Source organism: Chanodichthys erythropterus, chromosome 20, assembly GCF_024489055.1.
Source record: "Chanodichthys erythropterus isolate Z2021 chromosome 20, ASM2448905v1, whole genome shotgun sequence".
In the NCBI taxonomy this organism is placed as follows: Eukaryota; Metazoa; Chordata; class Actinopteri; order Cypriniformes; family Xenocyprididae; genus Chanodichthys; species Chanodichthys erythropterus.
This window is the reverse complement of record NC_090240.1, coordinates 3,978,416-4,006,070: the sequence shown is the minus strand read 5'-3', so window position 1 is coordinate 4,006,070 and position 27,655 is coordinate 3,978,416. Positions and strand designations below refer to the sequence as shown.

Below are 27,655 nucleotides of genomic sequence, written 5' to 3'. Positions count from 1 at the left end.
TGCTTTCAGAATCTTTACTTTTTTAAGTAATTTTGTTTCTGTATTTTTAAAATATATTTTTATATTAACATAGGCCTATTTTAATGACAGTATATTTATTGAACACAAATGAATACTTTTATTTATCAAAATAAACAGAAGATTGTACAAGTGATTCTTTTGAACAAGTATTAAACTAGATATTATTAAAAACATATTATTTTACTTAAAGTATTTGTATGAATACTTTGTGCCTTTTACCCCATGCTGGGGGGCCTTTTACCCCACACATTTATGAGTTTATACAAAAATTGACCACTTTTATGATTTATTTTCACACAAAATCTGTTGCTTTATCAATGTTCAATACAAACATATTTTCCCTGCAATGATACACAGTAGTGAAAAGCACATTTATAATATAAATAACTTAAATGGTTCAGACTCTTTCACACAGCAGACTGAACTCAGGTAATGTAGTTAAATTAATAGCTATGCTACATTTTTTAATTTACTTTTTTCTATGCTAACTTCAGCGACGCTACTGCCCATCGTTTATTTCATAAGTAGCCGAGACTTATTTTGACAAACAGTTGATCTCCAGAGCGACAGGTGGCAGGAGAGTCAAAAGAGATCTCAGTGACTTCAGAGCAGAGAATGAGAAAAAACACAAACAAATGACAGACAGCGGACTGAGCGGAAACAAACCGCAGCAACAGCAACAACGCAGGAGGGAAAACACTGATATCTGTGCGTCTGTACAGTTTAACGGTAAGCGATGCTTTTCCAGTCGCATAAACTTTATCTCGAAATCCAACAAAGTCATCAAAAATGTAAGTTTCCAAACATAAACTCACCGCAACTACAGTTGTTTTATTCATGCCTGTAGTTATGTCAACGTGTACAGTTGTGTAAAGTTGCTACAGTCAGCAAAATATATAGTAGACTGGGTTTAAACAGACAAACTGATTGAACTGCAGTATGCATGTATGTGTTTGTGTGTGTGTGTGTGTGTGTGTGTGTATATATATATATATATATATATATATATATATATATATATATATATATATATATATATATATAAAATTTGTGTGTGTTATTTAATGTGCAGTTCTTGACTCCTGGTCATCTGTCTACAGGTCTTTGTATCAGGCTGGAGTTCGTTTGGGCTTCTCATGGGTGCATCTGTGTGCCGGTACGGCCGCTCGCTGTCTGTCCCGCGTCACAGCAGGGCCAATCACAAGGAGGCTCTGATTGGTGTGGATGACTCCCTGGACGGTCTGGACAGACAGGAGGACATCGCCCAGTTCCCGTATGTGGAGTTCACAGGCCGAGACAGCATCACTTGCCCTACCTGCCAGGGGTCTGGACGCATCCCATCAGGTATGGACGTCAAAATACCATCTTACATTGAGTGATAAAGGGAGAATGTCACAAAAACGGGTCATATTTCAGCTTGAAGACCAGAAGGAATGAGCCCTATATAGTAGGTTGTTTTGTAAAAGTAAGTTATTGATTGAGGTCATGAGGTTTTAGAGATGACTGTGTGAACTTTGGCAGGATACTGCATGTTATCTGACTTTCTGACTGAATCAGGCTTTTCTTTCAGGGCAGTTGAATGAGTTGGTTGCTCTGATCCCCTACAGTGATCAAAGGTTACAGCCACGGAGAACGTAAGTTATCACACACGGTCCATTCTTTATGGAAACTGCCTTGATGTTTGATATTTGCCTTTATGAGCCACAAATATGTTTAAATTAAAAATATAATGCTTGTTTTAAAGCATTAAGGGATAGTTTTCTCATCATTTAATCACCGTCATGCCATCCGATGTATATGACTTTCTTCAGATAAACGCAAACAAAGATTTTTAGGATAATAATCCATCTCTGTGAGTCCATATAATGCCACTGAATGATTGCTGCTCGGCTGGCGCTTGAAAAACACACACAGCGATCATGATGGTAATATAAACGACCACAGTGCTTGATTCAATGTTTTCTGAAGTGAAGTGATGGGTGTTTATAAGAAAAATACTATAATATAATAATATAAACTATAATACTAATAAATAATTTAAAGGTGCCCTAAAATCAGAATTTGAATTTACCTCGGCATATTTGAATAACAAGAGTTCAGTACATGGAAAAGACATACAGTGAGTTTCAAACTTCATTGTTTCCTCCTTCTTATGTAAATCTCATTTGTTTAAAAGACTTCCGGAAAACACTCGGATCTCAACATAACACCGACTGTTATGTAACAGTCAGAATCATTAATATGTATGACCCCAATATTTGCATAATGCCAGCCCATTCGACCATTAGACAAGAAAAAGCCAGTATTAACGTCTGGATCTGTGCACAGACTAGGTAAGCAAGCAAGAACAACAGCGAAAAATGGCAGATGGAGCAATAAAAACTGACATGATCCATGATATCATGATATTTTTAGTGATATTTGTAAATTGTCTTTCTAAATGTTTCATTAGCATGTTGCTATTACTGTTAAATGTGGTTAAAGTTACCATCGTTTCTTACTGTATTCACGGAGACGAGAGTCGTTGCTATTTTCATTTTTAAACACGTGCAGTCTGTATAATGCATAAACACATCTTCATTCTTTATAAATCTCTCCAACAGTGTAGAATTAGACGTTAGCCACAGAGCATAGCCTCAAACTCACACAGAATCAAACGTAACCATCTAAATAAATACTGTACTCACATAATTCGAAGCATGCATGCAGCATGCATGACGAACATCTTGTAAAGATCCATTTGAGGGTTATATTAGCTGTGTGAACTTTGTTTATGCAATGTATAGTCGAGAGCTCGTGGAGCAGAGGGAACGCATCTCTTAAAGGGGCCATGCTGAAAAATCAGTGTATAGTTAATGATGCCCCAAAATGGGCTGTTAAAAAAATTAATAAAAAAAAATCTATGGGGTATGTTGAGCTGAAACTTCACAGACACATTCAGGGGACATCTAGGACTTATATTACATCTTGTAAAAAAACAATCTAGGGCACCTTTAAACTTTTTTAACAATTGCGCATTGTGAAGGTTACATGAGAAGTAGCGTTTCTTTGTGCTTTCGTGTCACTGTTTATGTCAAGCTGAACTTGTAAATGCATCTAGCAATGTTTTATAGGTAAAAGAAATTAAAATATATTAGTATTTTTCTTACACACCCATTGTTTCACTTCAGAAGACATTAGCTATTTTTTCACCCACCTATTTTATTTTATTCCCTCCCAAAAGTGATTGCATTCGAAAACACTAGGCATTCGAATGCAAGATAAAATGACAGAGTTCATTGCGTTCATTGCGAGTCATTTTATGATGGAAGAAAACAGAGCAAGAGTGGCTTTCTCGATTGCAGCGACTTCCATTCTATTACAGATATTTTGCGGCAATTAGTTAAATGTGCTATTTTTGATGGAAATGTAGCTAATGATTCATCGTGTGGGGTCATATGGATCACCCTCATGACCACTCGCCGTGTGTGTTTTTCAAGCATCAAACGATTGCCACACATTTACTTTCCTTTATATGGACTCAGTGATGGAATATTTCCCTATAAATCTTCACTTGTGTTTTTATCTGAAGAAAGTCAGTCATTTACATCAGGGATGGTGTGAGTGTGAGTAAATGATGAGAGTTTTCAAAAAAAGATTCATGATTTTGCAACTCTTCTCCTGGCAGGAAGTCGTATGTGGTGCTGTCAGTGATTTTGTGTCTTCTGGCATCATTTTTGGTGGCATTCTTCCTGTTTCCCCGTCCTGTGCTGGTTGTTGATGATGGCATTCGCTCTGTGACTGTCCACTTTGACCGTAACAACAGCAAAGTGCTCATTAACATGACGGTGATTTAATGTTCCTTGATGTTTTACAATGGGTTAAATGATATTGAATTTAAAAAAAAAAATTAATCAACAGTGTCCCTGTTCAGAAATGATTGTATTTATAATCTTTCAGAATCAATGCTCTTGTAATATACTGGATAAAAAGTGTTCACAATGCATCTCCAATCTAGAATTGTTCATATGAAATTGGACAATTAAAACATTATAGGGCAAAAACATATTTTTTTGCTTTGAATCAGAAAAATAATTTAAAGAACCTCTAAAATTGGCTCTGGTCTGTTCTGAATACTGACTGTACTGTGTGTGTGTGTGATATTATTTTTTTTAAACAGAGCTCCCTGAACTTCACCAACTCTAATTTCTTCACGGTGAGGGTGGACAGTGTGAGCTGTCAGGTACTCTACATGAAGACAGTCATTGGATCTCAACAGCTAGACAATGTCATCCACATTCAGCCTCTCAGCCAGAGACAGGTATGATGAATCTACTTCATTTTGTAATGTTCACTACCGTTCAAATGTTTTAAATTATTATTTATTTGATACTTTGATGAATAGAAAGTTCAGTAGAACAGCATTTATTTGAAACGGAAATCTCTTAATGTTATAAAAGTCTTTTGAACTTCAGTGTTGATGCAGTCATTCAGTGGAAGAAATGACACAGATTGTTGAGTATTGGATGGTAGTTGTGCTGTTGTACAGTATGTAACATGTTTTAAAATGCAGGTCAACTTCACTGTCAGCATGGAGATTGGAGGAACTCTCTCTTACGTTTAGTAAGTATCAAATCGGTTCTCTTAAAGGTGCTAAATACAATGTTTTGTTTTACACATTTTTGCAATATTACTTGAAACTGTCTTTACTAACTGATAAAAGACTATTTATTAGGTGCACTGAAAGGAATAATATTAATATACATCATCTGTGCATGAGGTAGGCCCTTAAAAACATCAGCCAATCGTTTACGCGATCATCGGTTACCTGTGGTGAGTCCGACATAATGAATCCACTAACACGACACAGCGAATGCCGGTTGTAAACATTTGTGTTTCAATACTCGTGCACGAGTTTTGGGAGGCGTTCCCTTGAAATGAGCTCTGAAGGAGGGGGGTTGTTCTTACGCATGCGCTCATTTCAAAAACTCACTAACAGTCTGGTTTCTCAGTCGACGAAAAGATCCTATTTAGCACCTTTAATGCAGTGGTTCTCAACCTTTTTTCCCAGTGTGCCGCGCTATGGCCCAAGTGCAAGTCTCACGGGGCGCATATAATTTACACATGATGTCACCAATGAAAACCAGATCAGATTTAATGTTATGGTATTAGCAGATAGTATTATTATTATACCTATATGTTGCACACACAGAAGAGGCATTGTTTTCTGTTGGACATATTGTATTTTATTTCTGTCACTAATACTATAGGAAATTTGTTTTTGTTTCAGTGTGTTGAAATGACTGGCCGTGTGACTTTTTCATATCAAAGTGAAACTCTCTTGTTCAATAAACCCACATTACACAATCCTCTGATATACAATATGTCACACATTAGCATTACAGTCAGATAATAATGCTCAATGAACATACACTCATACAGTATACAAAATGTATACAAGCACTTTAAGTAACTATTTAACTCTGGATGTAAATTCTCTTCAACTGCATCGTAACAGTCACCAAAAAGTTATATAGGCCACAAGCGCCTTTAATAAGCAAATGTTTCTCAACTCTTTTTACAAACAACATTGAGCACATTGTAATTACAATCTCTGACGCTATCAAGCATCCTGTCACGTCTCAATCCCTCACGCAGCAGACACGGGTGCACCGATATGAAATACAAATACATCAAACAAACATGTCATTCACATGTATTTGCATATGCCACTTTACTACAGAACAATCGAAGGCTGCCCATCTCGCTTATTGAAAGCAAACAGATTCTTCCATTCTTCTTACCTTTGCTGAATGATGCTACAACTCTTCTTGTTTGCATTGTGTTCCTTCATTGGTATGTTTTTCTCCTCTAATAACAAAATACAAAAAAAATACAAAAAATAATGGCTACGATTGGAATTCTGCCAAAGCGTGCTTGTAAGTTTTTGTTAACTGAGTACTCGGTATATAGTAGGTCTGTGCAGTGTTGGGCATGTTACTTTAAAAAAGTAATTAGTTATAGTTACTAATTACTTCTCACAAATAGTAACAGAGTTAGTAACTGAGTTACATCATTATAAAAGTAACTAATTACCAGGGAATGTAACTGCGTTACTTTAAAAAAATAAAAATATGCCAAATAAATTGAATGCCCCCAATATTACATATAAGTCTAAGAATAAATTATTCTTGATGCGACTCCTGACTCATGATCCGCTCTTGCTCACGACATGAAATTTCTGTTGGTAGCTATTAAAGAAAACGTAGTTTCATATTTATGTTTAAATAGTCCTATGTTATGTTTTAAATCCATTTATTCGATTATGAAAAGTGAACAGCGTGAGTAAGATGCATCATAAGATGCGCAAATATATCAGGAGACATGGAGTGGGTCAGACATGATTTTAAACACTTCATTAAGTTTTGTTTTATAAAAAGCCTCTCTTTAAAGTGAATTTCGTTTTGTTAAAATTTGTTTCTTAATTTTAATCAATGTTTCATCAACCAATTGCTTGGATTTAATATATAACAAGCAAATATAGCAGACAATAAAATCATGACATGGAGGCGCGGGCGCGATCACTGGCGCGTGAACTGGAGCGCGTCTCATAGGCTAAATGAACCGAAACTCAGAGGCTGCTTGCCTCGCAGACATGAGAAATATATCTATAGAATGCTTGAAATATCTACTTTAATGAAAATGAAGTAATTAAACACGAAAAGAAAGAGGCTACTCTGATTATGTAGCCTAATCCGAATGAAATGTGCATTATCTCTCTAGGCGCGTCCATATGAGCAGATGATCATCAGCAATGAGAATCAGCAATGTCAACTTCATCTTTGCAAATGATCACCAAAATTACTAATAGGCTTTAACACTCTGTCTCCTCTCCACCAATAAGCTGGTGTGTGGTGAGCATTCTGGTGCAATATGGCTCCAGTGGCAAATTCCCAAAAGACTAGCCGAGATGAAGCTGTTCAGTTTTTAAAATTGAACAATTTTTAATCTTGGCGTGAACAGGCCTTTAGGATGAACAAGTTCATCCCCATGAATCTGTGTCTTCTCTTCTGTTTTTAACAATTTTCTCTGTTTTCTCAGTGCCTTTTGCACCATGGCAAGCATTAAGGTCCACAACATTGTGGTGTTCATGCAGTAAGTTTCCCATCACTACTTTTTAGCTTCCTGTATGTTATCTTTTGCTGTTGTCCTACATTGAAAGTTGGAGGTGAATCATAAATGTGAGGACACACAAGCCAAAAAGAGGCAAAAAAGGTCAAGGGGAAGTCTTTAGCCCTCACACGAAACTCCTGATCATGTAAATTCCTAATAAACTGACTCAATTTTGCCCTCGTACTTTTGCCAAGCATCAGTAAATGTGACCGCACCTTGAACTGTTTTCTCAGGTTTACCTTTGTTTAGCTGCTAATATACCTCAAATTTTAAGAAGCTGGTATTTTAGTCTGATTAAATGTAGGGTTTTCCTCCAGATTCCTACATGAAATGTACCTGACCGCTTGTCTTATACACCCCAGGACCTCTGTGAAAACCTCCTACATGGTGCGGTCGGCACAGAACACTCTGGAAGCTTACCGCTACATCGACTGCGGTGCCAACTCCACCATCCACCAGCCCTCGGGGATGGTGTGGTCCAAACCTCACTTCCCTCTGAATGGGAAGCTGCTCAGGTGAACCATCAGCCAGTTGGATTCTCAATGACAGCACATTTAGTTTGACTCCAAATGCTTTTGCTGTACTGAAACTGAACAGGGCAGCTATGATGTAAGTTATTGGTTGAATCGATCCCTCAACAGATGTCGAAAAATTCCTCTCTGCTCAAGGTCCATTTCGAGAGGTTCTCACCTGCTGTGGTATTAATTTGTGATCTATAAAGGGTGTTATATAATTTTGCAGTGACTGATAAAAAGAGATTTAATTATTGAAGGGTTTGTCAATGCAGGTGTGCACTTTAAAGTACTTTTTGTTATGTATATTTTGTACTTGGTTATGTCCTATGCAAATTGTCGTTGTAATGCCAAAGATTTCATGTGTTTACTGATGAAGTCATTTCTCTGATGGTTGGTTCTTGAAGTGAGCCTTTCATCAACTTCAATCAGAATATATGTAATATATACAGTATACAATAGCATGTGTATATGTTCTCAAAGGATTTGATTTGTGTACTTGGGTTTCTTTCTGGTGACTATTACAAAACAATCAGTTTAGTGTGTCACTTTGCTTCTGTGAAGCCATGAAAGCTGAGATTAATGAAATTAGATGTTCGATAGTAATTAAGCCGGATGTTTTGCTCTCACTCATGCATTAGGGGTTTCACCAAGTTTTTATCTAACAAATTCTGAAAATTCTTACAATCATGAATCGTTGACAACAATAAGAATCTGTTTACTCCTAGTTTAGATGTTTTAAAGAAGGGCATTTGTTTCTTACCTGAAGTTGCGCCTAAATTATTGCTATTCTCCTCAACACACCTTGAGACTTTATTGTATTTTTCATTGTCTAAAATAAGGAAAAATAAGCTGATAATAAAAAAAGGTTTAATACAGTTTTGAATAGCATTTGATAAGAAAAATAAAGCCTTTTTGTCAACATGTTTGTATTTTTGTATGAACCCATCCTTTTTCCCCATTTTCCACATGCCAGATTGAGCATTTTGAGCAAACATTTACTGAAAACTTTGTCCAGTTTGACTTCAGTTGCACAAAGCTTTGCAAACTGTTGACTCTTTGTTTTTTAGTAGCATTAAAACTTAAGAACCATCCCTGAAATGATGCAGCAACATAAACCCTCATTAAGTCCATTTCATGAAACCGCAGCCATGCTGGAAACTATCCAGGGACTCATTGCACATGGGTGGCGTTTAATAATTTATTCACTACAGGTTATTGCAAAGATATTACATTCACATCTTCATTCTCACATTCAAGTCAGTCGCATTATTGCTCCTGTTGCACTTTATACCCTGCAGATTCTTCTGCATTATAGTGATTACATCTTGTTTTGTTGATAGTTGAAGATATTACAGCCAAACTATTGGTTGAATCTGGCACGTGTTAAGCTTAGATCAGACAGAAGTGTTTAGCTCATTTTTTCTTAGGGATAATAGACTCATATCAGGAGGCAGGGCTACTGGAATCACTCAAGGTACAGTATGCTTTTTTCCCTCCCAAATGCAGTGCGTGTCTTGCTTTAGCATGTGCTTTTGCTGAGTCTGCTGTAATATTTGTTCTCATTTTCAATTAATCCTGGATGCAGAATGAGTGAGCAGGGTGTTGTGGTTAGTGGATTGAGAAGGTTGAGCACCATTTCAGAGATAGATGTGGACCAAGAAGAGGAGCCCGTGTCTGTAGTGTCCTCAGGGGACAGTGAGTGGGTCGGATCCAGTGCATCGCTCTGCTCGCGTGGAAAGCCCAGTGGCGAGAGCAGCACCTTCACCTCCTTTGAGTCCTATCAGCCTGATACTTCAGGTACAGCGGCAATGCTTCTCTGTTTAAATGTTTTTGTGTGTGTGAGTCCAGTACGTAAAAGTTGTCCTGGCTGCTTTAACTTTTAAAAATGCACTCTTCCTAATGCTGATGTAGCCTGTCTTGTGTTAAACAATTGTGCTTTAATTATGGAGGCCCATGTGTGCCACTTAATGATTTGAGAAATATCAATAAAAAAAAAAATATTTTGAGTATAGTGATCACATTGTCATGTTCAAGAAACTACAGTAGATTTGATGATTTGAGGTTTGTGCGCGTTATCCTGCTGGAAGTAGCCATCAGAAGATGATACTGTGTGTCATAAAGGGATGGACATTTTCAGCAACAATACTCAGGTAGACGATCACATTTAAACAATACTCAAATGGTTCTAAGGTGCCCAAAGTGTGCCAAGAAAAAATATCCTCCACACCATTACACCAGCAGCAGCCTGAACCGTTGATACAAGACAGGATGGATCCATGCTTTCTTGTTGTTAATGCCAAATTCTGATCCTCCATCTGAATGCTGCAGCAGAAATCGAGACCCATCAGACCAGGCAATGTTTTTCCAATCTTCTATTGTCCATTTTTGGGGAAACCATGTGAATTCAGTTTGATGTTCTTAGCTGACAGGAGTGTGACCGGTGTGTCTTCTGCTGCTGGTTCTCATCTGCTTCAAGGTTGGATGTGTTGTGTGTTCAGAGATGCTCTTCTGCAGACCTCGATTGTAACGAGTTCTTATTTGAGTTACTGTTTCCTTTCTATCAGCTGAACCAGTCTGGTCATTCTCTTCTTACCTCAACAAGGCATTTTCACCCACAGAACTGCCACTCAATGTATATTTTCTCTTTTTCTGACCATTCTCTGTAAACCCTAGAGATGGTTGAGAGTGAAAATCCCAGTAGATCTTCTGAAATGGCACCAATAATCATGACACGTTCAAAGTCACTTAAATCAACTTTCTTCCTCATTCTGATGCTCAGTTTCAGCTTCAGCAGATCGTCTTGACCATGTCTACATGCCTAAATGCATAGAGTCGCTGCCATATGATTGGCTGATTTGATACTTGCGGTAACCAGCAGTTGAACAAGTGTACCTAATAAAGTGGCTGGTGAGTGTATGTATACATTATTGTTTTAAAAGGTTATATATATTCAGCAATTGTTTCAAGATTATAAATAATAATGTTTCTTGATCATCAAATCAGCATATTAGAATGATTTCTAAAGGATCATGTGACAAATTCAGCTTTGATCAAAGGAATAAATTACATTTTAAAAAATAGATTAAAATAGAAAACATTTTAAATAGTTCTAACATTTTAGAATATTACTGTATTTTTGTAGACTTGGTGAGCATAAGAGACTTCTATATCTTCTAACATAAAATATATTTAAATGTTACCATAACATAGTACAATTGTTTCTTAAAAATAATATTGGTCGATTGATGTTTTAGTATTTAAAAAGAAAACTGGTTTGGTTTTACATATTATTATAAATGCTGAAACATTGGTTTATTTATTAGTTTGTTTCAAAAACATTGTTCTGCAGAATCTACATGGCTATAATTTTGGTTGCTGTTAAATTCTGTAGTTTCAACACCCGTTTAAGTATCCTTCACTTGTAAACATGTTAGTTTGATGCACTTGCAGCTCTCATGCAGAGTGAAGTGCACTTTTATGAGCACTTACACCAACACTCAGATGCTAAAAGACTCCCTGTGTGACAGAGCCTTATGCAAGATACATGACTGTAAACCTGTACTTTGAGATATATTGAAAAATAATTCTCTCACTATTGTACACTCATCCTGTGTAGTGAAACTATATTCGGGTTGTTCTGTTTCTCAAACTATTAAGCTAGTTCACCAGGGGAATGTATACTACATTATTGTATTACATTAATGGCTGCAGGTGACCACTTATTTCTCCCAGCTGTGCATTATGTGCTCCATTTCTTCTCAAACAGCCCTTTATATAATTATACATCTACAGAGAGTTCCTGTCTATAAGGTTTTACATGTGACATTAGTCTGATTCTGTGAAAAGCATGGCCACACATGCCATAATCATAATTCTGAGCAATTATGTGCTGATGAAAGACTGAAATACATGTTTTGGGCTTCTCTTGTTTCAGCCCTCCATCTATCACAGTGAAATGGCTGATTGCTGCCGGTTTCAGTGTAATTAGAGCATCTTACAGTTTTACAGTTTATGGCAGCCTGCACTTAACTTGATGTGCGGATATCTACAAAAAATAAATAATTCATGCAAGAAGAAATATTCAGGTAATGATAACTGAGTGATGTGCACAAATACCAGCACTGCCCTTGCGTACTGAAAATAAATGTGCTAGAGAATATTTATCAAAGCTTCTTTATTATTTATTATTAAAGAACTTTTACAAATATTCTTGCAAAAAGTACTGTACTATGATATCATCATGCATTTTGGACATGTCAAGTGAAGTCACATTTATTTCTATTTATTTCTTAGCCCTTTATACAATACAGATTATTTCAAAGCAGCTTCACAGAAAAAAATATAAAATGATTTCAGTTTCAGCTGTAAAGCAGCTCTACAGAAGACAATAGTGTCATTGTTCAGCTCAAGATGGTTCAATGTTGATTCAGTTCCATTCAATAAACAAAATTAATCAATTATGCAATTTATAAATACAGATTTTCAAAGCAGCTTCAGATATACATGGAAAAATAACAGTTCAAAATTCAGCAATTATGAAATATTCAATTTCCGCTATAAAGCAGCTCTACAGAAGATGATAGTGTCAATGTTCAGTTCAAGTCAGTTCAGTGTTGATTCAATTCAGTTCAATGGTGTGAACGATGCAAAAAGTAATGTTACAATATTGCTTTACTCCCTAAAAATAAACTAATTTAAGGAAATTCATGCATTATATTACTTGTGCATTACTTTTTCTCACCTGGGCTGGGCTTGCTTGTTTGTTTTATTTTTGGCAAATCTAAAAGCCCTTTCATACAAAAAGTAAAATGAATAAGCCTCAGGGTGAAGGAAATACATATACAGTGGTGGTCAGAATTATTGGCACCCTTGGTAAATATGATCAAAGATGGCTGTAAAAATAAATCTGCATTGTTTATCCTTTTGATCTTTAATTCATAAAATTAGCAAAATTCTAACCTTTCATTGAAGAAAAAGAATTGAAAGTGGGGGGAAAATCACATTATGAAATAATTGTTTATCTACAAAACACGTTGGCCACAATTATTGGCACCCTTTTATTCAATAGTTTTTGCAACCTCCTTTTGCCAAGAAAACAGTTCTGATTCGTCTTCTATAATGCCTGATGAGTTTGGAGAACACCTGACAAGAGATCAGAGACCATTCCTTCATGCAGAATCTCTCCAGAACCTTCAGGTTCCAGCTCCATGTTGGTGCTTCTTCTCTTCAGTTCACTTCACTCATTAGGGCCCAAGCGAAAATTCGCGCAGGGCCCTCTTGTTCTTCTAAGGATTATTATTAGGGCCCAAGCGAAAAGTCGCGCAGGGCCCTCTTGTTCTTCTAAGGATTATTAGGGCCCAAGCGAAAATTCGCGCAGGGCCCTCTTGTTCTTCTAAGGATTATTATTATTATTTTTTTTTTTTTTTTTTTTTTTTTTTTTTTTACGTCTTCCGGGGCTTTTTGGGGGCCTTAAAAATCTCAAAAAATCTTTAAAATTGGCACACACATTGGAAACAGCGGCCATTATGACGCCGGAGAGGCTGGTACCCGGGCGTGGCAGGGGGGCTCGACAGCGCCCCCTTGAAAAAAGTCTGAAAATTTGGTCCATATATTAAACATGCTTGCACGTATTAGTATGAAACTCGGTACACATATAGACCTCATCGGGCCGAACAACTTTCGCGCTCTAAGTTAATCGCCACGCCAACAGGAAGTCAGCTATTAAGGGTTGTTTGAAAAACGCATGCTCTGGAATTTGATATACTCCTCCTAGACGATTAATCCGATCGCCACCGAACTCGGTCAGCATGAAGTCAAGACACTGATGATTAAAAATTGCCAGGGGATTTTTGATATCTCGAACGGTTTGGCCGTGGCGAGGCAACGAATTTATGGCGATAAAAAGGAAACAGGAAATGTGTTATAACGTCTTAATACATATATTGATCTTTATGAAACTTCACGAGTGCGTTCGTTATAGGAGTCTGATCACATGGATGTGACTATTGTGAGTCAAAGTTATAGCGCCACCAACTGGCAGCAGGAAGTGTATCACTTTTTGAAATGTTTTGAGATCACCCTCTTATTTTTACCTGATTTGCTTCAAACTTCATCAGTGTAATGTCAATACACAGCAGATGTAGACCTATGACAGGATTTTTGATATTTGAAATATTGTTGCCATGGCAACAGGTCAAACTGTAATAATATTCTTGAGTGTTTTTGAGGCTCTTAACATGCTTCAAATTGCATGAAACTCGACACACACATCAATATTGTCAACCAGTAGACATGGACAAAGCCATAGAAATGGGCGTGGTGGAGGGGCTCAGTAGCGCCACCTTTTGACAAAAGTGGGGGGGTTAGTTTTTCCTACAGTCACCAAACTCGGTACACATATTATTCTCATCAAGCCGGACAATTTTCTAATTTACATTCATTAGCTCCGACCAACAGGAAGTCAGCTATTTTGGTTTGAATGTTAATTTTTTGAAAAAACAGGCTATGAATTTTATACTACTACTCCTACAGGGTTTATCCAATTTACACCAAGCTTTTTTAACTTGTTGCGAACACATTGAAGTTGTTTAATTGCAAACGGATTTTGGATATCTCAAACGGTTTGGCCGTGGCGAGGCAACGAATTTATGGCGAGAAAAGGGAAACAGGAAATGTGTTATAACTTCTGCATACATTGATTGATGTTTATGAAACTTCAGGAGTGTGTTGGTTGTAGTAGTCTGATCACATGGATGTAACTATTGTGAGTCAAAGTTATAGCGCCACCAAATGGCAGCAAGAAGTGTATCACTTTTAAAATGCTTTGAGATCACCCTCTTATTTTTACCTGATTTGCTTCAAACTTCATCAGTGTAATGTCAATACACAGCAGATGTAGACCTATGACAGGATTTTTGATATTTGAAATATTGTTGCCATGGCAACAGGTCAAACTGTAATAATATTCTTGAGTGTTTTTGAGGCTCTTAACATGCTTCAAATTGCATGAAACTCGACACACACATCAATATTGTCAACCAGTAGACATGGACAAAGCCATAGAAATGGGCGTGGTGGAGGGGCTCAGTAGCGCCACCTTTTGACAAAAGTGGGGGGGTTAGTTTTTCCTACAGTCACCAAACTCGGTACACATATTATTCTCATCAAGCCGGACAATTTTCTAATTTACATTCATTAGCTCCGACCAACAGGAAGTCAGCTATTTTGGTTTGAATGTTAATTTTTGAAAAAACAGGCTATGAATTTTATACTACTACTCCTACAGGGTTTTATCCAATTTACACCAAGCTTTTTTTAACTTGTTGCTAACACATTGAAGTTGTTTAATTGCAAACGGATTTTGGATATCTCAAACGGTTTGGCCGTGGCGAAGGCAACGAATTTATGGCAAGAAAAGGAAACAAAGTGTTATAACTTCTGCATACATTAATTGATTTTGATGAAACTTTGGCTTAGTCTTCGTTGTACAAGGCTGATCACATGGATTTGACTATTGTGATTCAAAGTCATAGCGCCACCAACTGGAAGCAGAAAATGTGTCACTTTCAGCATACATTGAGATCACCCTCTTATTTTTACCTGATTTGCTTCAAAATTCATCAGAATAATGTTAAAACTTGGCACATGTAATCCTTTGAAAATGGGCAGGGAGGAGGGGCTCTATAGCGGCACCTTGTAGTGCAGTAAATGTGGAGTGAATTTGACATAGTCCTTTGATGTTTAACCGTTTTAAGTGCCTATTGCCCGCTGTGCACAGTTGCCCTGAAGCCACCGGGGTGGCGGTGCCACCGGGCTTGGGCCCGCCATCGCTGCTCGTTGTTTTTTTTTTTGTTTTGTTTTTTTTTGTTTTCGTCTTCCGGGGCTTTTTGGGGGCCTTAACATGCTCAAAAACTCTTGAAAATTGGCACACACATTGGAATCCGCGGCCATTAGGACGCCGGAGAGGCTGGTACCCGGGCGTGGCAGGGGGGCTCGACAGCGCCCCCTTGAAAAAAGTCTGAAAATTTGGTCCATATATTAAACATGCTTGCACGTATTAGTATGAAACTCGGTACACATATAGACCTCATCGGGCCGAACAACTTTCGCGCTCTAAGTTAATCGCCACGCCAACAGGAAGTCAGCTATTAAGGGTTGTTTGAAAAACGCATGCTCTGGAATTTGATATACTCCTCCTAGACGATTAATCCGATCGCCACCAAACTCGGTCAGCATGAAGTCAAGACACTGATGATTAAAAATTGCCAGGGGATTTTTGATATCTCGAACGGTTTGGCCGTGGCGAGGCAACGAATTTATGGCGAGAAAAAGGAAACAGGAAATGTGTTATAACGTCTTAATACATATATTGATCTTTATGAAACTTCACGAGTGTGTTCGTTATAGGAGTCTGATCACATGGATGTGACTATTGTGAGTCAAAGTTATAGCGCCACCAACTGGCAGCAGGAAGTGTATCACTTTTTGAAATGTTTTGAGATCACCCTCTTATTTTTACCTGATTTGCTTCAAACTTCATCAGTGTAATGTCAATACACAGCAGATGTAGACCTATGACAGGATTTTTGATATTTGAAATATTGTTGCCATGGCAACAGGTCAAACTGTAATAATATTCTTGAGTGTTTTTGAGGCTCTTAACATGCTTCAAATTGCATGAAACTCGACACACACATCAATATTGTCAACCAGTAGACATGGACAAAGCCATAGAAATGGGCGTGGTGGAGGGGCTCAGTAGCGCCACCTTTTGACAAAAGTGGGGGGGTTAGTTTTTCCTACAGTCACCAAACTCGGTACACATATTATTCTCATCAAGCCGGACAATTTTCTAATTTACATTCATTAGCTCCGACCAACAGGAAGTCAGCTATTTTGGTTTGAATGTTAATTTTTTGAAAAAACAGGCTATGAATTTTATACTACTACTCCTACAGGCTTTATCCAATTTACACCAAGCTTTTTTTAACTTGTTGCTAACACATTGAAGTTGTTTAATTGCAAACGGATTTTGGATATCTCAAACGGTTTGGCCGTGGCGAGGCAACGAATTTATGGCAAGAAAAGGGAAACAAAGTGTTATAACTTCTGCATACATTAATTGATTTTGATGAAACTTTGGCTTAGTCTTCGTTGTACAAGGCTGATCACATGGATTTGAGTATTGTGATTCAAAGTCATAGCGCCACCAACTGGAAGCAGAAAATGTGTCACTTTCAGCATACATTGAGATCACCCTCTTATTTTTACCTGATTTGCTTCAAAATTCATCAGAATAATGTTAAAACTTGGCACATGTAATCCTTTGAAAATGGGCAGGGAGGAGGGGCTCTATAGCGGCACCTTGTAGTGCAGTAAATGTGGAGTGAATTTGACATAGTCCTTTGATGTTTAACCGTTTTAAGTGCCTATTGCCCGCTGTGCACAGTTGCCCTGAAGCCACCGGGGTGGCGGTGCCACCGGGCTTGGGCCCGCCATCGCTGCTCGCAGCTATATTTTTCTTTAGGGTTCAGGTCAGGGAACTGGGAAGACCATGGCAGAAGCTTCATTTTGTGCTCAGTGACACATTTTTGTGTTGGTTTTGATGTTTGTTTTGGATCATTGTCCTGATGGAAGATCCAACCGTGGCTCATTATAGGATTTCTAGCAGCGGTCAGGTTTTGATTTTTTTGATAATTTGGTAGAATCCATGATACCATATATCTGAACAAGATGTCCAGGACTTCCAGCAGAAAAATAGGCCCACAACATTAAAGATCCAGCAGTATATTTAACCATGGACATGGGGTACTTTTTATCCATGTGTGCACCAAACCCATCTGGTGGGTTTGCTGCCAAAAAGCTCTTTTTTTTTTTCATCTGACCATAGAAGCCGTTCCCATTTGAAGTTCCAATCATGTCTGACAACTTAATATACTGGAGATTGTTTCTGGATGAGAGCAGAGGATTTTTTCTTGAAAACCTCCTGAACAACTTGTGGGGATGTAGGTGCTGTTTGATTTTTTTATTTTTTCTTTGTCACTTTCTGAGACTCAAGATTCAACTAATCTCTGCAATTCTCCAGCTGTGATCCTTGGAGAGTCTTTGGCCACTCAAACTCTCCTCCTCACTGTGCATTAGGATGATTTAGACACATGTCCTCTTCCAGGCAGATTTGTAACATCTTTAGTTGATTGGAACTTCTTAATTATTGCCCTGATAGTGGAAATGGGGATTTTCAATGCTTTAGCTATTTTCTTACAGCTACTTTCTATATTGTGAAGCTTAGCAATCTTTTGCTGCACATCAGAACTATATTCTTTGGTTTTACTCATTGTGATGAATGATTAAGGGAATTTGGCCTTTGTGTTGAATCATGTTTATACTCCTGTGGAACAGGAAGTCATGGCTGGACAATTTCATGTTTATGATCACCCTGGTGTGCTAAAAAAAATTGTAAATATGACTGGGAATATACTTCAGAGATATTTTACTCATAAAATATTCTAGGGGTGCCAATAATTTGGAGAAAAACATTTATTTCATAATGTTCAATTATTTTCCTTCAATGAAAGGTTAGATTTTTACTCATTTTATGAATTAAAGATCAAAAGGATAAACAATGCTGATTTATTTTTACAGTCATCTTTGTTCATATTTACCAAGGGTGCCAATAATTCTGAGCACCACTGTATATGCCTGTACAGTAGAGGGCGCAGCTCAAACAAACCTTTCAGCTACACTGCCATTCTGGATTGCAGAAGAATAGGACACAGGAAGTTCAATGTTGTGTTTGTAACCAGGTTCACTGAGAACAGGAAACGAGACACTGAATCCAAAGCACTAAGGGAACTGCCTCTGTGGGAACTGGTCTCTGAAACACATATCCAATCTTAGTAATATCATACTGACCGGCGACAGCCCATGACATCATAACAATGCGACCCACAAGTATATAAGGGGCACCCAGATAACATTATCACGTTATCTGCTTATCGTCTGAAGGGACTGTAAGAAGGCAGGCCGTGGTTACATGCGTAACCTGAGACGTTCCCTTTCGAAAGGGAACTCACGCTGCATCCAAAGCGCTAGGGGAACGATATACCAACACCACCATGCTGAGGGGGATGCATGCCACACATGGCAGTGACAACTGTCAGAATCCGGCAAATTCAAATGAAATGCCAGATCCACTCAGCCTACGGGTCACAAATGAGCTGTCAGTGACAGTGCTCCCAGCGGCCAAAGACATCAGTATGCAGGTCAGGAAGGAATGGAAGGGTCACTAGAGTTGGAGGGCTATGGCCAGAGAGAAACCGATCATCAAGCCGATCGCACGCGGTCTCTCTCCTAACGTGCTGCCATTGCACCTGTAATCTGCTGGCCGCGCATTCCACATTCTCCAATAACTCAGCATATGTGGGGGCAGGGTGGCTGAGAGGATTCAGTAATATCAATAAACTCACCTTCTCTATCCTCCTCAGCTATCTCCTGCGCGGCTGGAAGAGCACTGGCCGTTGGACATGAGGATGCAGATGAACTCACATCCTCTCCCAGCAGCGCTGCCTCACCAGCCGCCAAGCCGCTCGAGAGGTCCACACCCCCCTCACACTTTCTTTCTCATTATTTGGCATAGTGGCAGCATATATAGGTTGAACGGGAGGGGTGCAAGTATTGAACATTGAGGGCATGTCATGGATGTCCACTCAGACGACTATGTCCACTCACCGATACTCACATAATAACCTGTCCCGTCTAAGTATGACCTGAACCCTCCCAGAAAGCCCAACCCAGTTTTCCAGCCTGTCAAGAAGTATGTTGTGATCGACAGTGTAGTGATTTTTACTTTGTCCATCCAAGGACGCGAAGTAAAATAGGGATTGGTACTCACGTCACCGCTGACGTTGTGATTTTGGATCACACGTCTCTTAAGGTGTGGTTATGAGTACATCAGATAACCACTTTCCCCCCCTTTCCCTAGTTCAGGGCACCAGTCAGGGTCTTTCACTCCCTACAGGGGCTTTCATTCATTTAGAATTAATGTAAAGTGGTTAGCTGATTTATCTGAAAGATTGGTGAAATTGCTAACTTGTAGAGCCTTTTCTGTATTATCAGCACAAGGGAGACACAAGTGCAATAAAATAAATTTTATTAACAAAAAGATAAACAAGAATAACTAACACAACTACTAAATGAATACCATGAATGATAAAGGAATAAAGTGCAGAAGATACATAGAATACAAGTGATTAAGTTGAGTGTGGCTATGGAAGAGTTACGTTATCTTAGGGAAAGATAAACTGTTTCTCTGAAAATAATAAGGTGGAGAACCTTATTATGCACCAAACAAATAAACAAGAGACTATTTGTTATTAACTAACATCAGCTATATTACATCTAATGGAAATTAGGAAATTATATACTGATAAAATACAACAATGCCAAGGTCTCTGGAAAGAGGTTTGGTTAAGTGATATTTACGTTCCACTTGGTCGAGTCCGATGACGGTGACGTCTTCCACTGGTTGTGCCGGGTGACAATGCAGTGGGGAGAGGAGCCAGAATCTGTTTCAACAGTCTTGAACACGCAGCTCTGTGGGATGCTGATCTCCTGGAGCACCAAAGGGTCCTAAAATCTGGAACACGCAGATGAGGCCCTGGTGTAGGTGCAGAAGGTCCTTAACAATCTGGAACACGCAGACGAAGGTACCTTGAAGTGAAGGTTTGCTCTCCTGAGCTTAACCTTGTTGCGGATGTCGTCACTGTTTCGCTGGATGGAAACTTTGAACGTAGTGTTGGTTAACGTCTCTTTCCTCAAAAGCTGGAGGCTTAGAACATGGTCGTCTCTGTTGTTGTCTCTTCTGGATGGACCAGAGGCTCAGAACGGTATATCTGTTAACATCTGTCCCCGTGCAGGACAGACTCAGAACGGTATATCTGTTACGTCTTCCCCCTTTCAAGGGCAGACTCAGAACAATATCTGTTACGTCTTTCCCTGTTTGAAGGGCAGACTCAGAACAAGGAGTGTCGGTAGAAAGGGTACCTTTATCCCTTTCCGATGAGGAGGAGATTGCATTTTGGCGCTTCTCCATTCGAGTGCTGTGATTGGCTGCTGGCATCAGAGGGGACACACAGAGTGTGGCCCACCCTTCTCTCCCCTGTGGAACTCATTTGCATAAAGCACAAAGTTGGAAGTCTTTACAGTGTCTTTAAAGTTTACCAATGCATTTCTCACTTTCCAAACCACCACCAGAATACCTTTGGCAATATTCTAAACAAATAGAGACTAAACATGATGGAAAAAGATTGAACTGTCATTCAATTGTACATTAACAGCTGTATTTGTATCAGATGTTGCACTACAAATGGCTGTCACTGAGAATACTTATTTCGGTGAATAAGTATCAAATGGATGTGTAGTTTGCATCAGTTCTAAGGTTTTCAAACATAGTTTTGAATGGATTCGGATGGATCTTTGTGATCTCTCTTTGTTTCACCCATTTCTGCTAAGGTCCCAAGGAATTTTTATGGCAGTCTCTGGCCAACTTTAGGAAGTAATGACTAGATGGGTGAAGGGCAGTAACTGCCTGTGGACCAATGAGAAGCCTTGTCCTTCTCAGGCTTGGTACAAGAGGTCTTCTTCTTACCCTCTAAGAGAGGTCTGGATGTTGTCCTTCCATCTTTATCTGATGGCGTTGGACAGTTTGTTTGTGTTAGGCCACCAAGATCCAATCAAAATGTAGCAAACGTTTGTCCGCTGTTACGGACAGAGAGGGGCCCGGCCATAAACTGGGCCCTAGAATGTGCTGTTCACTACAACAGTGTCAAACACAGCACTGAGGTCAAGTAGTACCAGCACTGATATTTTACCTATATTTGTGTTTAGGCAAATATCATTTCTTATCTTTATCAGTGCAGTCTCTGTGCTGTGATGCGTTCGGAAACCAGATTGAAAGTTGTCGAAGTATCCATTCAAGCTTAAGAATTTGTTCAGCTGATTGTCAGCTGAAAAAACAACTTTTTCAATGACCTTGCCTATGAAAGGAAGATTTGAGATTGGTCTGTAATTGCTCAATATGGTGTTAACCAGATTGCTCTTATTCAGGAGGGGCTTAACAACTGCAGTTTTCACAGAGTTCGGAAAAGTCCCAGAAAGAAATGAGGCATTTCTAGGAGATTTGCTTCAGTTAAACACACTTTTGAAAAAAGATGTGGGAAGTGTGTCAAGGGCGCAGGTTGATGTTTTAAGGAGCTATACTGTTTCTTCCAAAATTTTACCATCAATTGCTTCGAAATCAGACATATAATAGCTACTTTCTGAGGTTGTGATCTGATCTGTTTTACCCCAGTGCAGCTCAAGGAAGTGCTGATCACCTTTCTGATATTATTGATTTTATCAGAGAAGAAGGATGCTCACAGCAATTGCTGTCTGAGAGCATTTCACTGGGAATCTGACTCTCTCTACAGTAGCAAAAAGAGTGTGGGTGTTGTTTAAGTTGCTGTTCATAATATTTGAGAAGAATGTCTGTCTAAATGTGCCTAGTTCCACATTGAAAGCATGAAGGTTATCTTTATAGATGTTATAGTGGATTTCAAGTTTTGTCTTTCGCCACATGCAGTCAGCATTTCTGCATTGTCTTTTCATATTTTGCACTGCTGTTGAGTTTCTCCAAGGTGCTTTTTGTCTGCCGCTCTTCTTCCTGACTTTCACAGTAGCAATGTTATCAATAACATTCTTTACTTTTGAGTTAAAAGAATCAAGGAGATCAACAGAATCTGCAGATATGCTTGGTGTTAAAGATATAGCCTTCATAAACAGCACACTTGTGTTCTCATTCAAGCATCTCTTTTTGACCGAGATAGATCTAGCTCACAGTAGGAGCGATCAATATATCAAAGAAAATACAGAAATGATCAGATAGTGCTACATTCTTTATGACAATGGATGAAATGTTTACACCCTTACTGATAAGTAAATCTAGAGTGTGTCCACAATTGTGTGTGGGTCTATGTACAAACTGAGTCAGATCAAAGGTATTCAAAACTGTTATGATTTCATTTGCCATATTGAATTCTGCTTTATCTATGTAGATGTTAAAGTCCCCAGTAATAGCAAAACAGTCAAACTATGAGAAAATTGTTGATAACAGTTCTGTAAAGTCCTCAACAAATGCTGGAGAGTATTTTGGAGGCCTGTAAATAACTATAAGTAGAATGCGAGGAGCACCTTTTAACACAAAACCCAGATGTTCAAAAGACAAGTAATCACCAAATGGCACTTGCATTGATAGACATCTTTAAATAGAGCAGCTACACCTCCACCTCTCCGAACAGCTCTGCAGACACTCATAAAAATAAAGTTAGGACGGGCTGTTTCATTGAGGATTGTTGCACTGCAGCTGTCTCCTAGCCATGTTTCATTTTGAAACATATCTAGGTCGTTTGTGGTTAGTAAGTAAGACTGTTAAGTTAGCACTTTTAAAGATTCGCTCACTTAAAATTAAATCACTTCTAGTCAATGACTTAATGTCTCTACATTAATCTTAGTTTGACGTGTAATAGGCAGCAGATTAGATGGGTTTGCCAAACGGCTTGAGAAGGCCTTAGACTTTATCACGTAATAAAACAGAAATAGAGAAAGCAAGAGAAAGCAGGCACACTGGGTTCCCGCTTGTTCTGTAAACATTTGAGAAAGTTACTGTTATCAGAGCGGGGACCCGACAAACATCACTGAGAGCTGGTATCAGTTGTTTTTGGTTCACCTCGAGCAGATGGAGGAGGGTGTGGGCCCTGGCGTTGTGGCAGAGGCCGAAGAGCTCTCACAGAGGCAGGGGGAGGGTGAGCTGGGCCTGCAGGCTTTGGTGGTTGCGAGGCTCGCCACTTTTTTGTTGATATCTGGGGGCTTGCAGCAAAAGAGTGGGAGAGTTTGGTTCAAGCATACACCCGTTTCTCCATTTTTTTCTGAGAAACACAGAAAAGGGGATGCTGGAGAGAAGGATAGCGTGTCCGGTGAGAGGGGCTGTTGCTCTGGTGTTACCGGAGGCTGTAATATGTTGTCGTGGCTTCCCAGGCTGTTTTCCCAAAAGTTGTCCTTGGGTGCTGAATCTTGGAGCAGTTCTAATATGTCACTGTCTCTCAGTGAGCTCTGTGGGCAGGGCTCAGTCAAGATTGTGTCCGTGAGCAGTGGTTGTTGTGGCTGCGTGGTGTTATCCTTGTCCTTGCGGGGTGTCAACCGCATGTCCATTTAGGTGCTGAAATGAAGTCCTGTGGTTAGTTGTACTCTGTCCAGGTGTGTTTGTGCCATTCAGGTTGAGTGGATTTGCACACACTGCTGAAGGATGATGGAGGGAGAAGTAGATATTGTCCTTTAGCATTCTTGAGCCCAGTTTGTTTGAGTGCAGGCCATCATGTGTGAACATTTGTCTCTGACTCCAGAAAAGATTGAAGTTGTAGATGAAGTTCAGTCAATTATGTTGCAGGTTTTTTGCAGCCATGTGTTAAACCCAAGCAACTGTGAAAATCTATTTATTCCTCTTGCTGGGAGTGGTCCACTGACGAACTTTCAGTCTTCTAAGCGTTTAAAAAAGTTCATTGAAATCCCTTTTAAGAAATTCTGACTGCTCTTTCGGAATATCATTCTTCCCCACATGAATGATTAGTCAATTTGCAGTCTTATATTTCATCAGAAACTGGCAACAGGTAGTTGTATCCCTGCTGCTAATGTTTCTGATTATGGAGTCATCCACTATCAGAGTCCTGGGCTTGGCCGCACTATGACCTGAGTGCCGTCTCTCTGCTCGAACTTGAGCAGCAGTTCATCAGTGTTAGCTGCTGGATGATTTGATTTGTGCCCAATCATGTTTGGGGATTCCTCACCCACATTTATCACGTCTGGGGATTTCTCACCCACATTCATTAATATTTCAAATCTTCTCCAGATGTATAGGCGGTGGTAGGGAACCAGTGTTTGGGGTAGAGGATACTACTGCAGCAATATGTGATACTCGTGACAATCTGATGCCTCGAGTGCTTTTGGGTCTCGCTCCCTGTTTGTGCCATCGATTAGGGTGTTGATCAGTTATGGCTTGTTTCTCTACACTCAGAATGGCCTGTTTAGGAGCACTAGTTTCATGGGACTCACCGGCTATATGCTGAGGGTGTCCATGACGAAGCTCTGTTGTGTGTTCCGTCTGGTTTGGTGGTCCCGTAAATAACTTTGTTTCAAGAACTGCAATCCTTTGTAAAAGTCTGTGGCAGTTAGTGCAGCAAGTAGATTCTTCAACCAGAAGAGGCATATCCTTTCTAATCCTTTTGAATGTAGGCTGCTGTCAGTGGGAGGCTGGTCGGATAAAAATTCCCCTTTTTTGTAGCAATCTTCTAGTTAAAAAAAATTTGGTGCTAAGATTTGTCGTTTGAGCACTGTGCTGATTTGCTGTAGTTAAAATTAGGAGATAAAATATAAAAGCAATAAAGCAAAGCGTGGAGCTGTAAGCAAGAGTGTCTGAACAGTAGTGAAGCAGGAAGCACCTTTCTTTAGGAAGCTCCATATTCTTTAATGATTTTTATGAAGTAAACGTAAGAATAACTGTTATATTGTTACTAATATTCCAAGATACACACTTACTGGACTAAAGCAACTTAGTTAAAATGTGAGTATCACATATGATCCATCAGGCTTTTGAGGAACATTTATTTGTTCATCTTTCAATCATCATTGTATTGCATTACATTATATGTTTTGCTCCCTCATTAAGAACTACTGAGCTTCAATCATAAAACTAAGCATTTAAATATCATCTAACAAAGACATATTTTTGAGTGATAAAGAGTTATGACTGACATTTATGTATACTTTTATAAAGATCTCATTGATTTACATCATTTACGTCTTTCATGCTTTTAAGAATTTCATCTTACATACGTTTTTTTTTTTTTTTTTTAAAGCTACAATATGCACATTTGGTAGTATTTTCCTGGTACATATATAGTAATTATGTTGTACATACAGGTAAAAGAGTGGTAACACAAGGTATTTACCTGACATGTATGTGCATGGAAACTAATATGAAACACTGCTGTACTTTCCAATGGAACATACATGGTAACTACTTTGTACTGTTGGGTAATAACAGGCACTTATAGTGATAACTAACAGACACATACTTACTATACATGGTAACTATGTTGTACTCATGGACAAGTGTGGAGACAAATAACGGACACTTACTGTGAAACAAATGTGCTTACCAAAATGATACACTGCAGTAACTATACGGCACTTAGTGTTAATACTTAATCCTTTTAAGCAAGGCTTTTGACACATGACAACTGAGTATACCAAGTTTTAGTGTTACTGATCTGTATGTATGTCATCAAAATACCCCTATTAAGTGAATTTTTGTCCTGTAAAGATTAGGCAAGTTGAACCACAAAAGTATATCATCCAGTACTCAAGAAGTATCATGCTTATACCCTTTATGACATGAAAGATTCATAAATATTTAAAAAAATTTCGCTGTAAAAAAGTATTTTTACGTTTTAGTGTTATAAATGTCAATATTGCACGTTTTAGCACCTTTCTAAATGTACAAAAATGTACGTTTTGTGTCTTTGAAAGTTACGTATGCTCTTACCAAGTGTAACTTAAAAATTAACTAACTGGTATATTCACTAGTACATTCATAGTAAGTACATGGAAATAGGACTGTAAAATAAAGTGCATCCTTGTACATAAACATTACATAGTAAGTTTAAGCATATTAACACAATTAGTAAGTACAGTAATGTGTCTTACAAGTTACCATAAATAAGTGCCTTAAGTGCCATAAATAAGTGTTATTACCCACACTTGTCTGTACCTATAGACAAGTGTTGGGTAATAACAGGCACTTACTTATAGTGTTCGTTTATGGTAACTAACAGACACATTACTGTAATATTAATGGTATGTACATGGTAAACATTTTGTGCTTACAAAGTAGTTACCATGTATGTACCATTGGAAAGTACAACAGGGTTTCTTATTAGTTTCCATGTACATACATTTCAGGTAAGTACCTTGTGTTACCACTTTTTTACCTGTATGTACAATATAATTACTATACTGTATATGTACCAGGAAAGTACACGTACTGTAAAATAAAGTGCTACATCATTAATAAATGCTGGGTGGCTTGTGTTGATAAATGGCATACAATTAATTTAAAAACATATTGTAAGAGAAAATGTTCTTTGACAAAATTGTTTTTCTCTGAGGCATGGTAAAAGCATTGTACTTTCAGAAAATCAAGAAAACTAGATTTAAACAATAAGACTAAACATGTTGAGCTATATAACAATACTTCGTTTTCTGTCTATAAATGTAACCAAACAGTTGTTCCCTTGTCTATTAAGTGTTTCCATGGTTTCTACAAAATAAAACCTGAACCCGAGGGTAATGCAGATATGACGTCATTTACAGGCGACTCCCAAACACGTCCCATATCCTTGGTTAAAATCGTGATTTTCTCACGATTTACAAATAGTTGGAAACATTTGGGATATTGTAAGTACTCAAATGAACAAAATATATAACACTGGCCTAGTGGTTTTTGGATATTTTACTGCAAAATATTTACATATTGTGCCTTTAAGATTTTGTCCATTTCAAAAACTATTTCTAACTATTATTTCATGTCAGGCCTTAATTAGTTAATTTTCTTTTATCCAGATGACTGCGCCTCCATCCTGCTGGCTTGCCTCTACTGCCGTTTCTGTGACATCATCGCCATGCTGCCTGATGCCTGTGAGCGGGCGTTCATCCGCTGCTTCCCCTCTTACAAGTATTACAGCACTTCCGATGAGCAGTCCAAAGGAAAAGACTGGTGCAGCTGTAATATGAAGTTTAACTGTAGCTGCATGGACTCCTGTCAAGAGACAAGTGAGTTAATAGAGCTGGCTATGGAGATATCTGAAGTGTGCTACCGCTAA

At 38.5% G+C, this 27,655-nt stretch overlaps 2 protein-coding genes across 2 annotated transcripts; both read left to right on the top strand.

The window, feature by feature from the left end:
• Positions 1-622: 622 nt before the first annotated feature.
• tmem106c (transmembrane protein 106C) lies at positions 623-8,622 on the top strand. The gene is made up of 8 exons (XM_067370853.1): positions 623-750; positions 1,122-1,365; positions 1,592-1,655; positions 3,689-3,848; positions 4,181-4,321; positions 4,574-4,623; positions 7,102-7,155; positions 7,536-8,622. Exons 2-8 carry the CDS (start codon positions 1,158-1,160, stop codon positions 7,690-7,692), a joined length of 834 nt encoding a protein of 277 aa, XP_067226954.1. The 5' UTR covers positions 623-750; positions 1,122-1,157; the 3' UTR covers positions 7,693-8,622.
• Positions 8,623-9,274: 652 nt separating this feature from the next.
• Positions 9,275-27,655, top strand: LOC137009734 (myoD family inhibitor domain-containing protein 2-like). Its single transcript, XM_067372191.1, has 2 exons — positions 9,275-9,485; positions 27,396-27,655. The coding sequence occupies exons 1-2, from the start codon at positions 9,275-9,277 to the stop codon at positions 27,653-27,655; spliced, it is 471 nt and encodes a 156-aa protein (XP_067228292.1).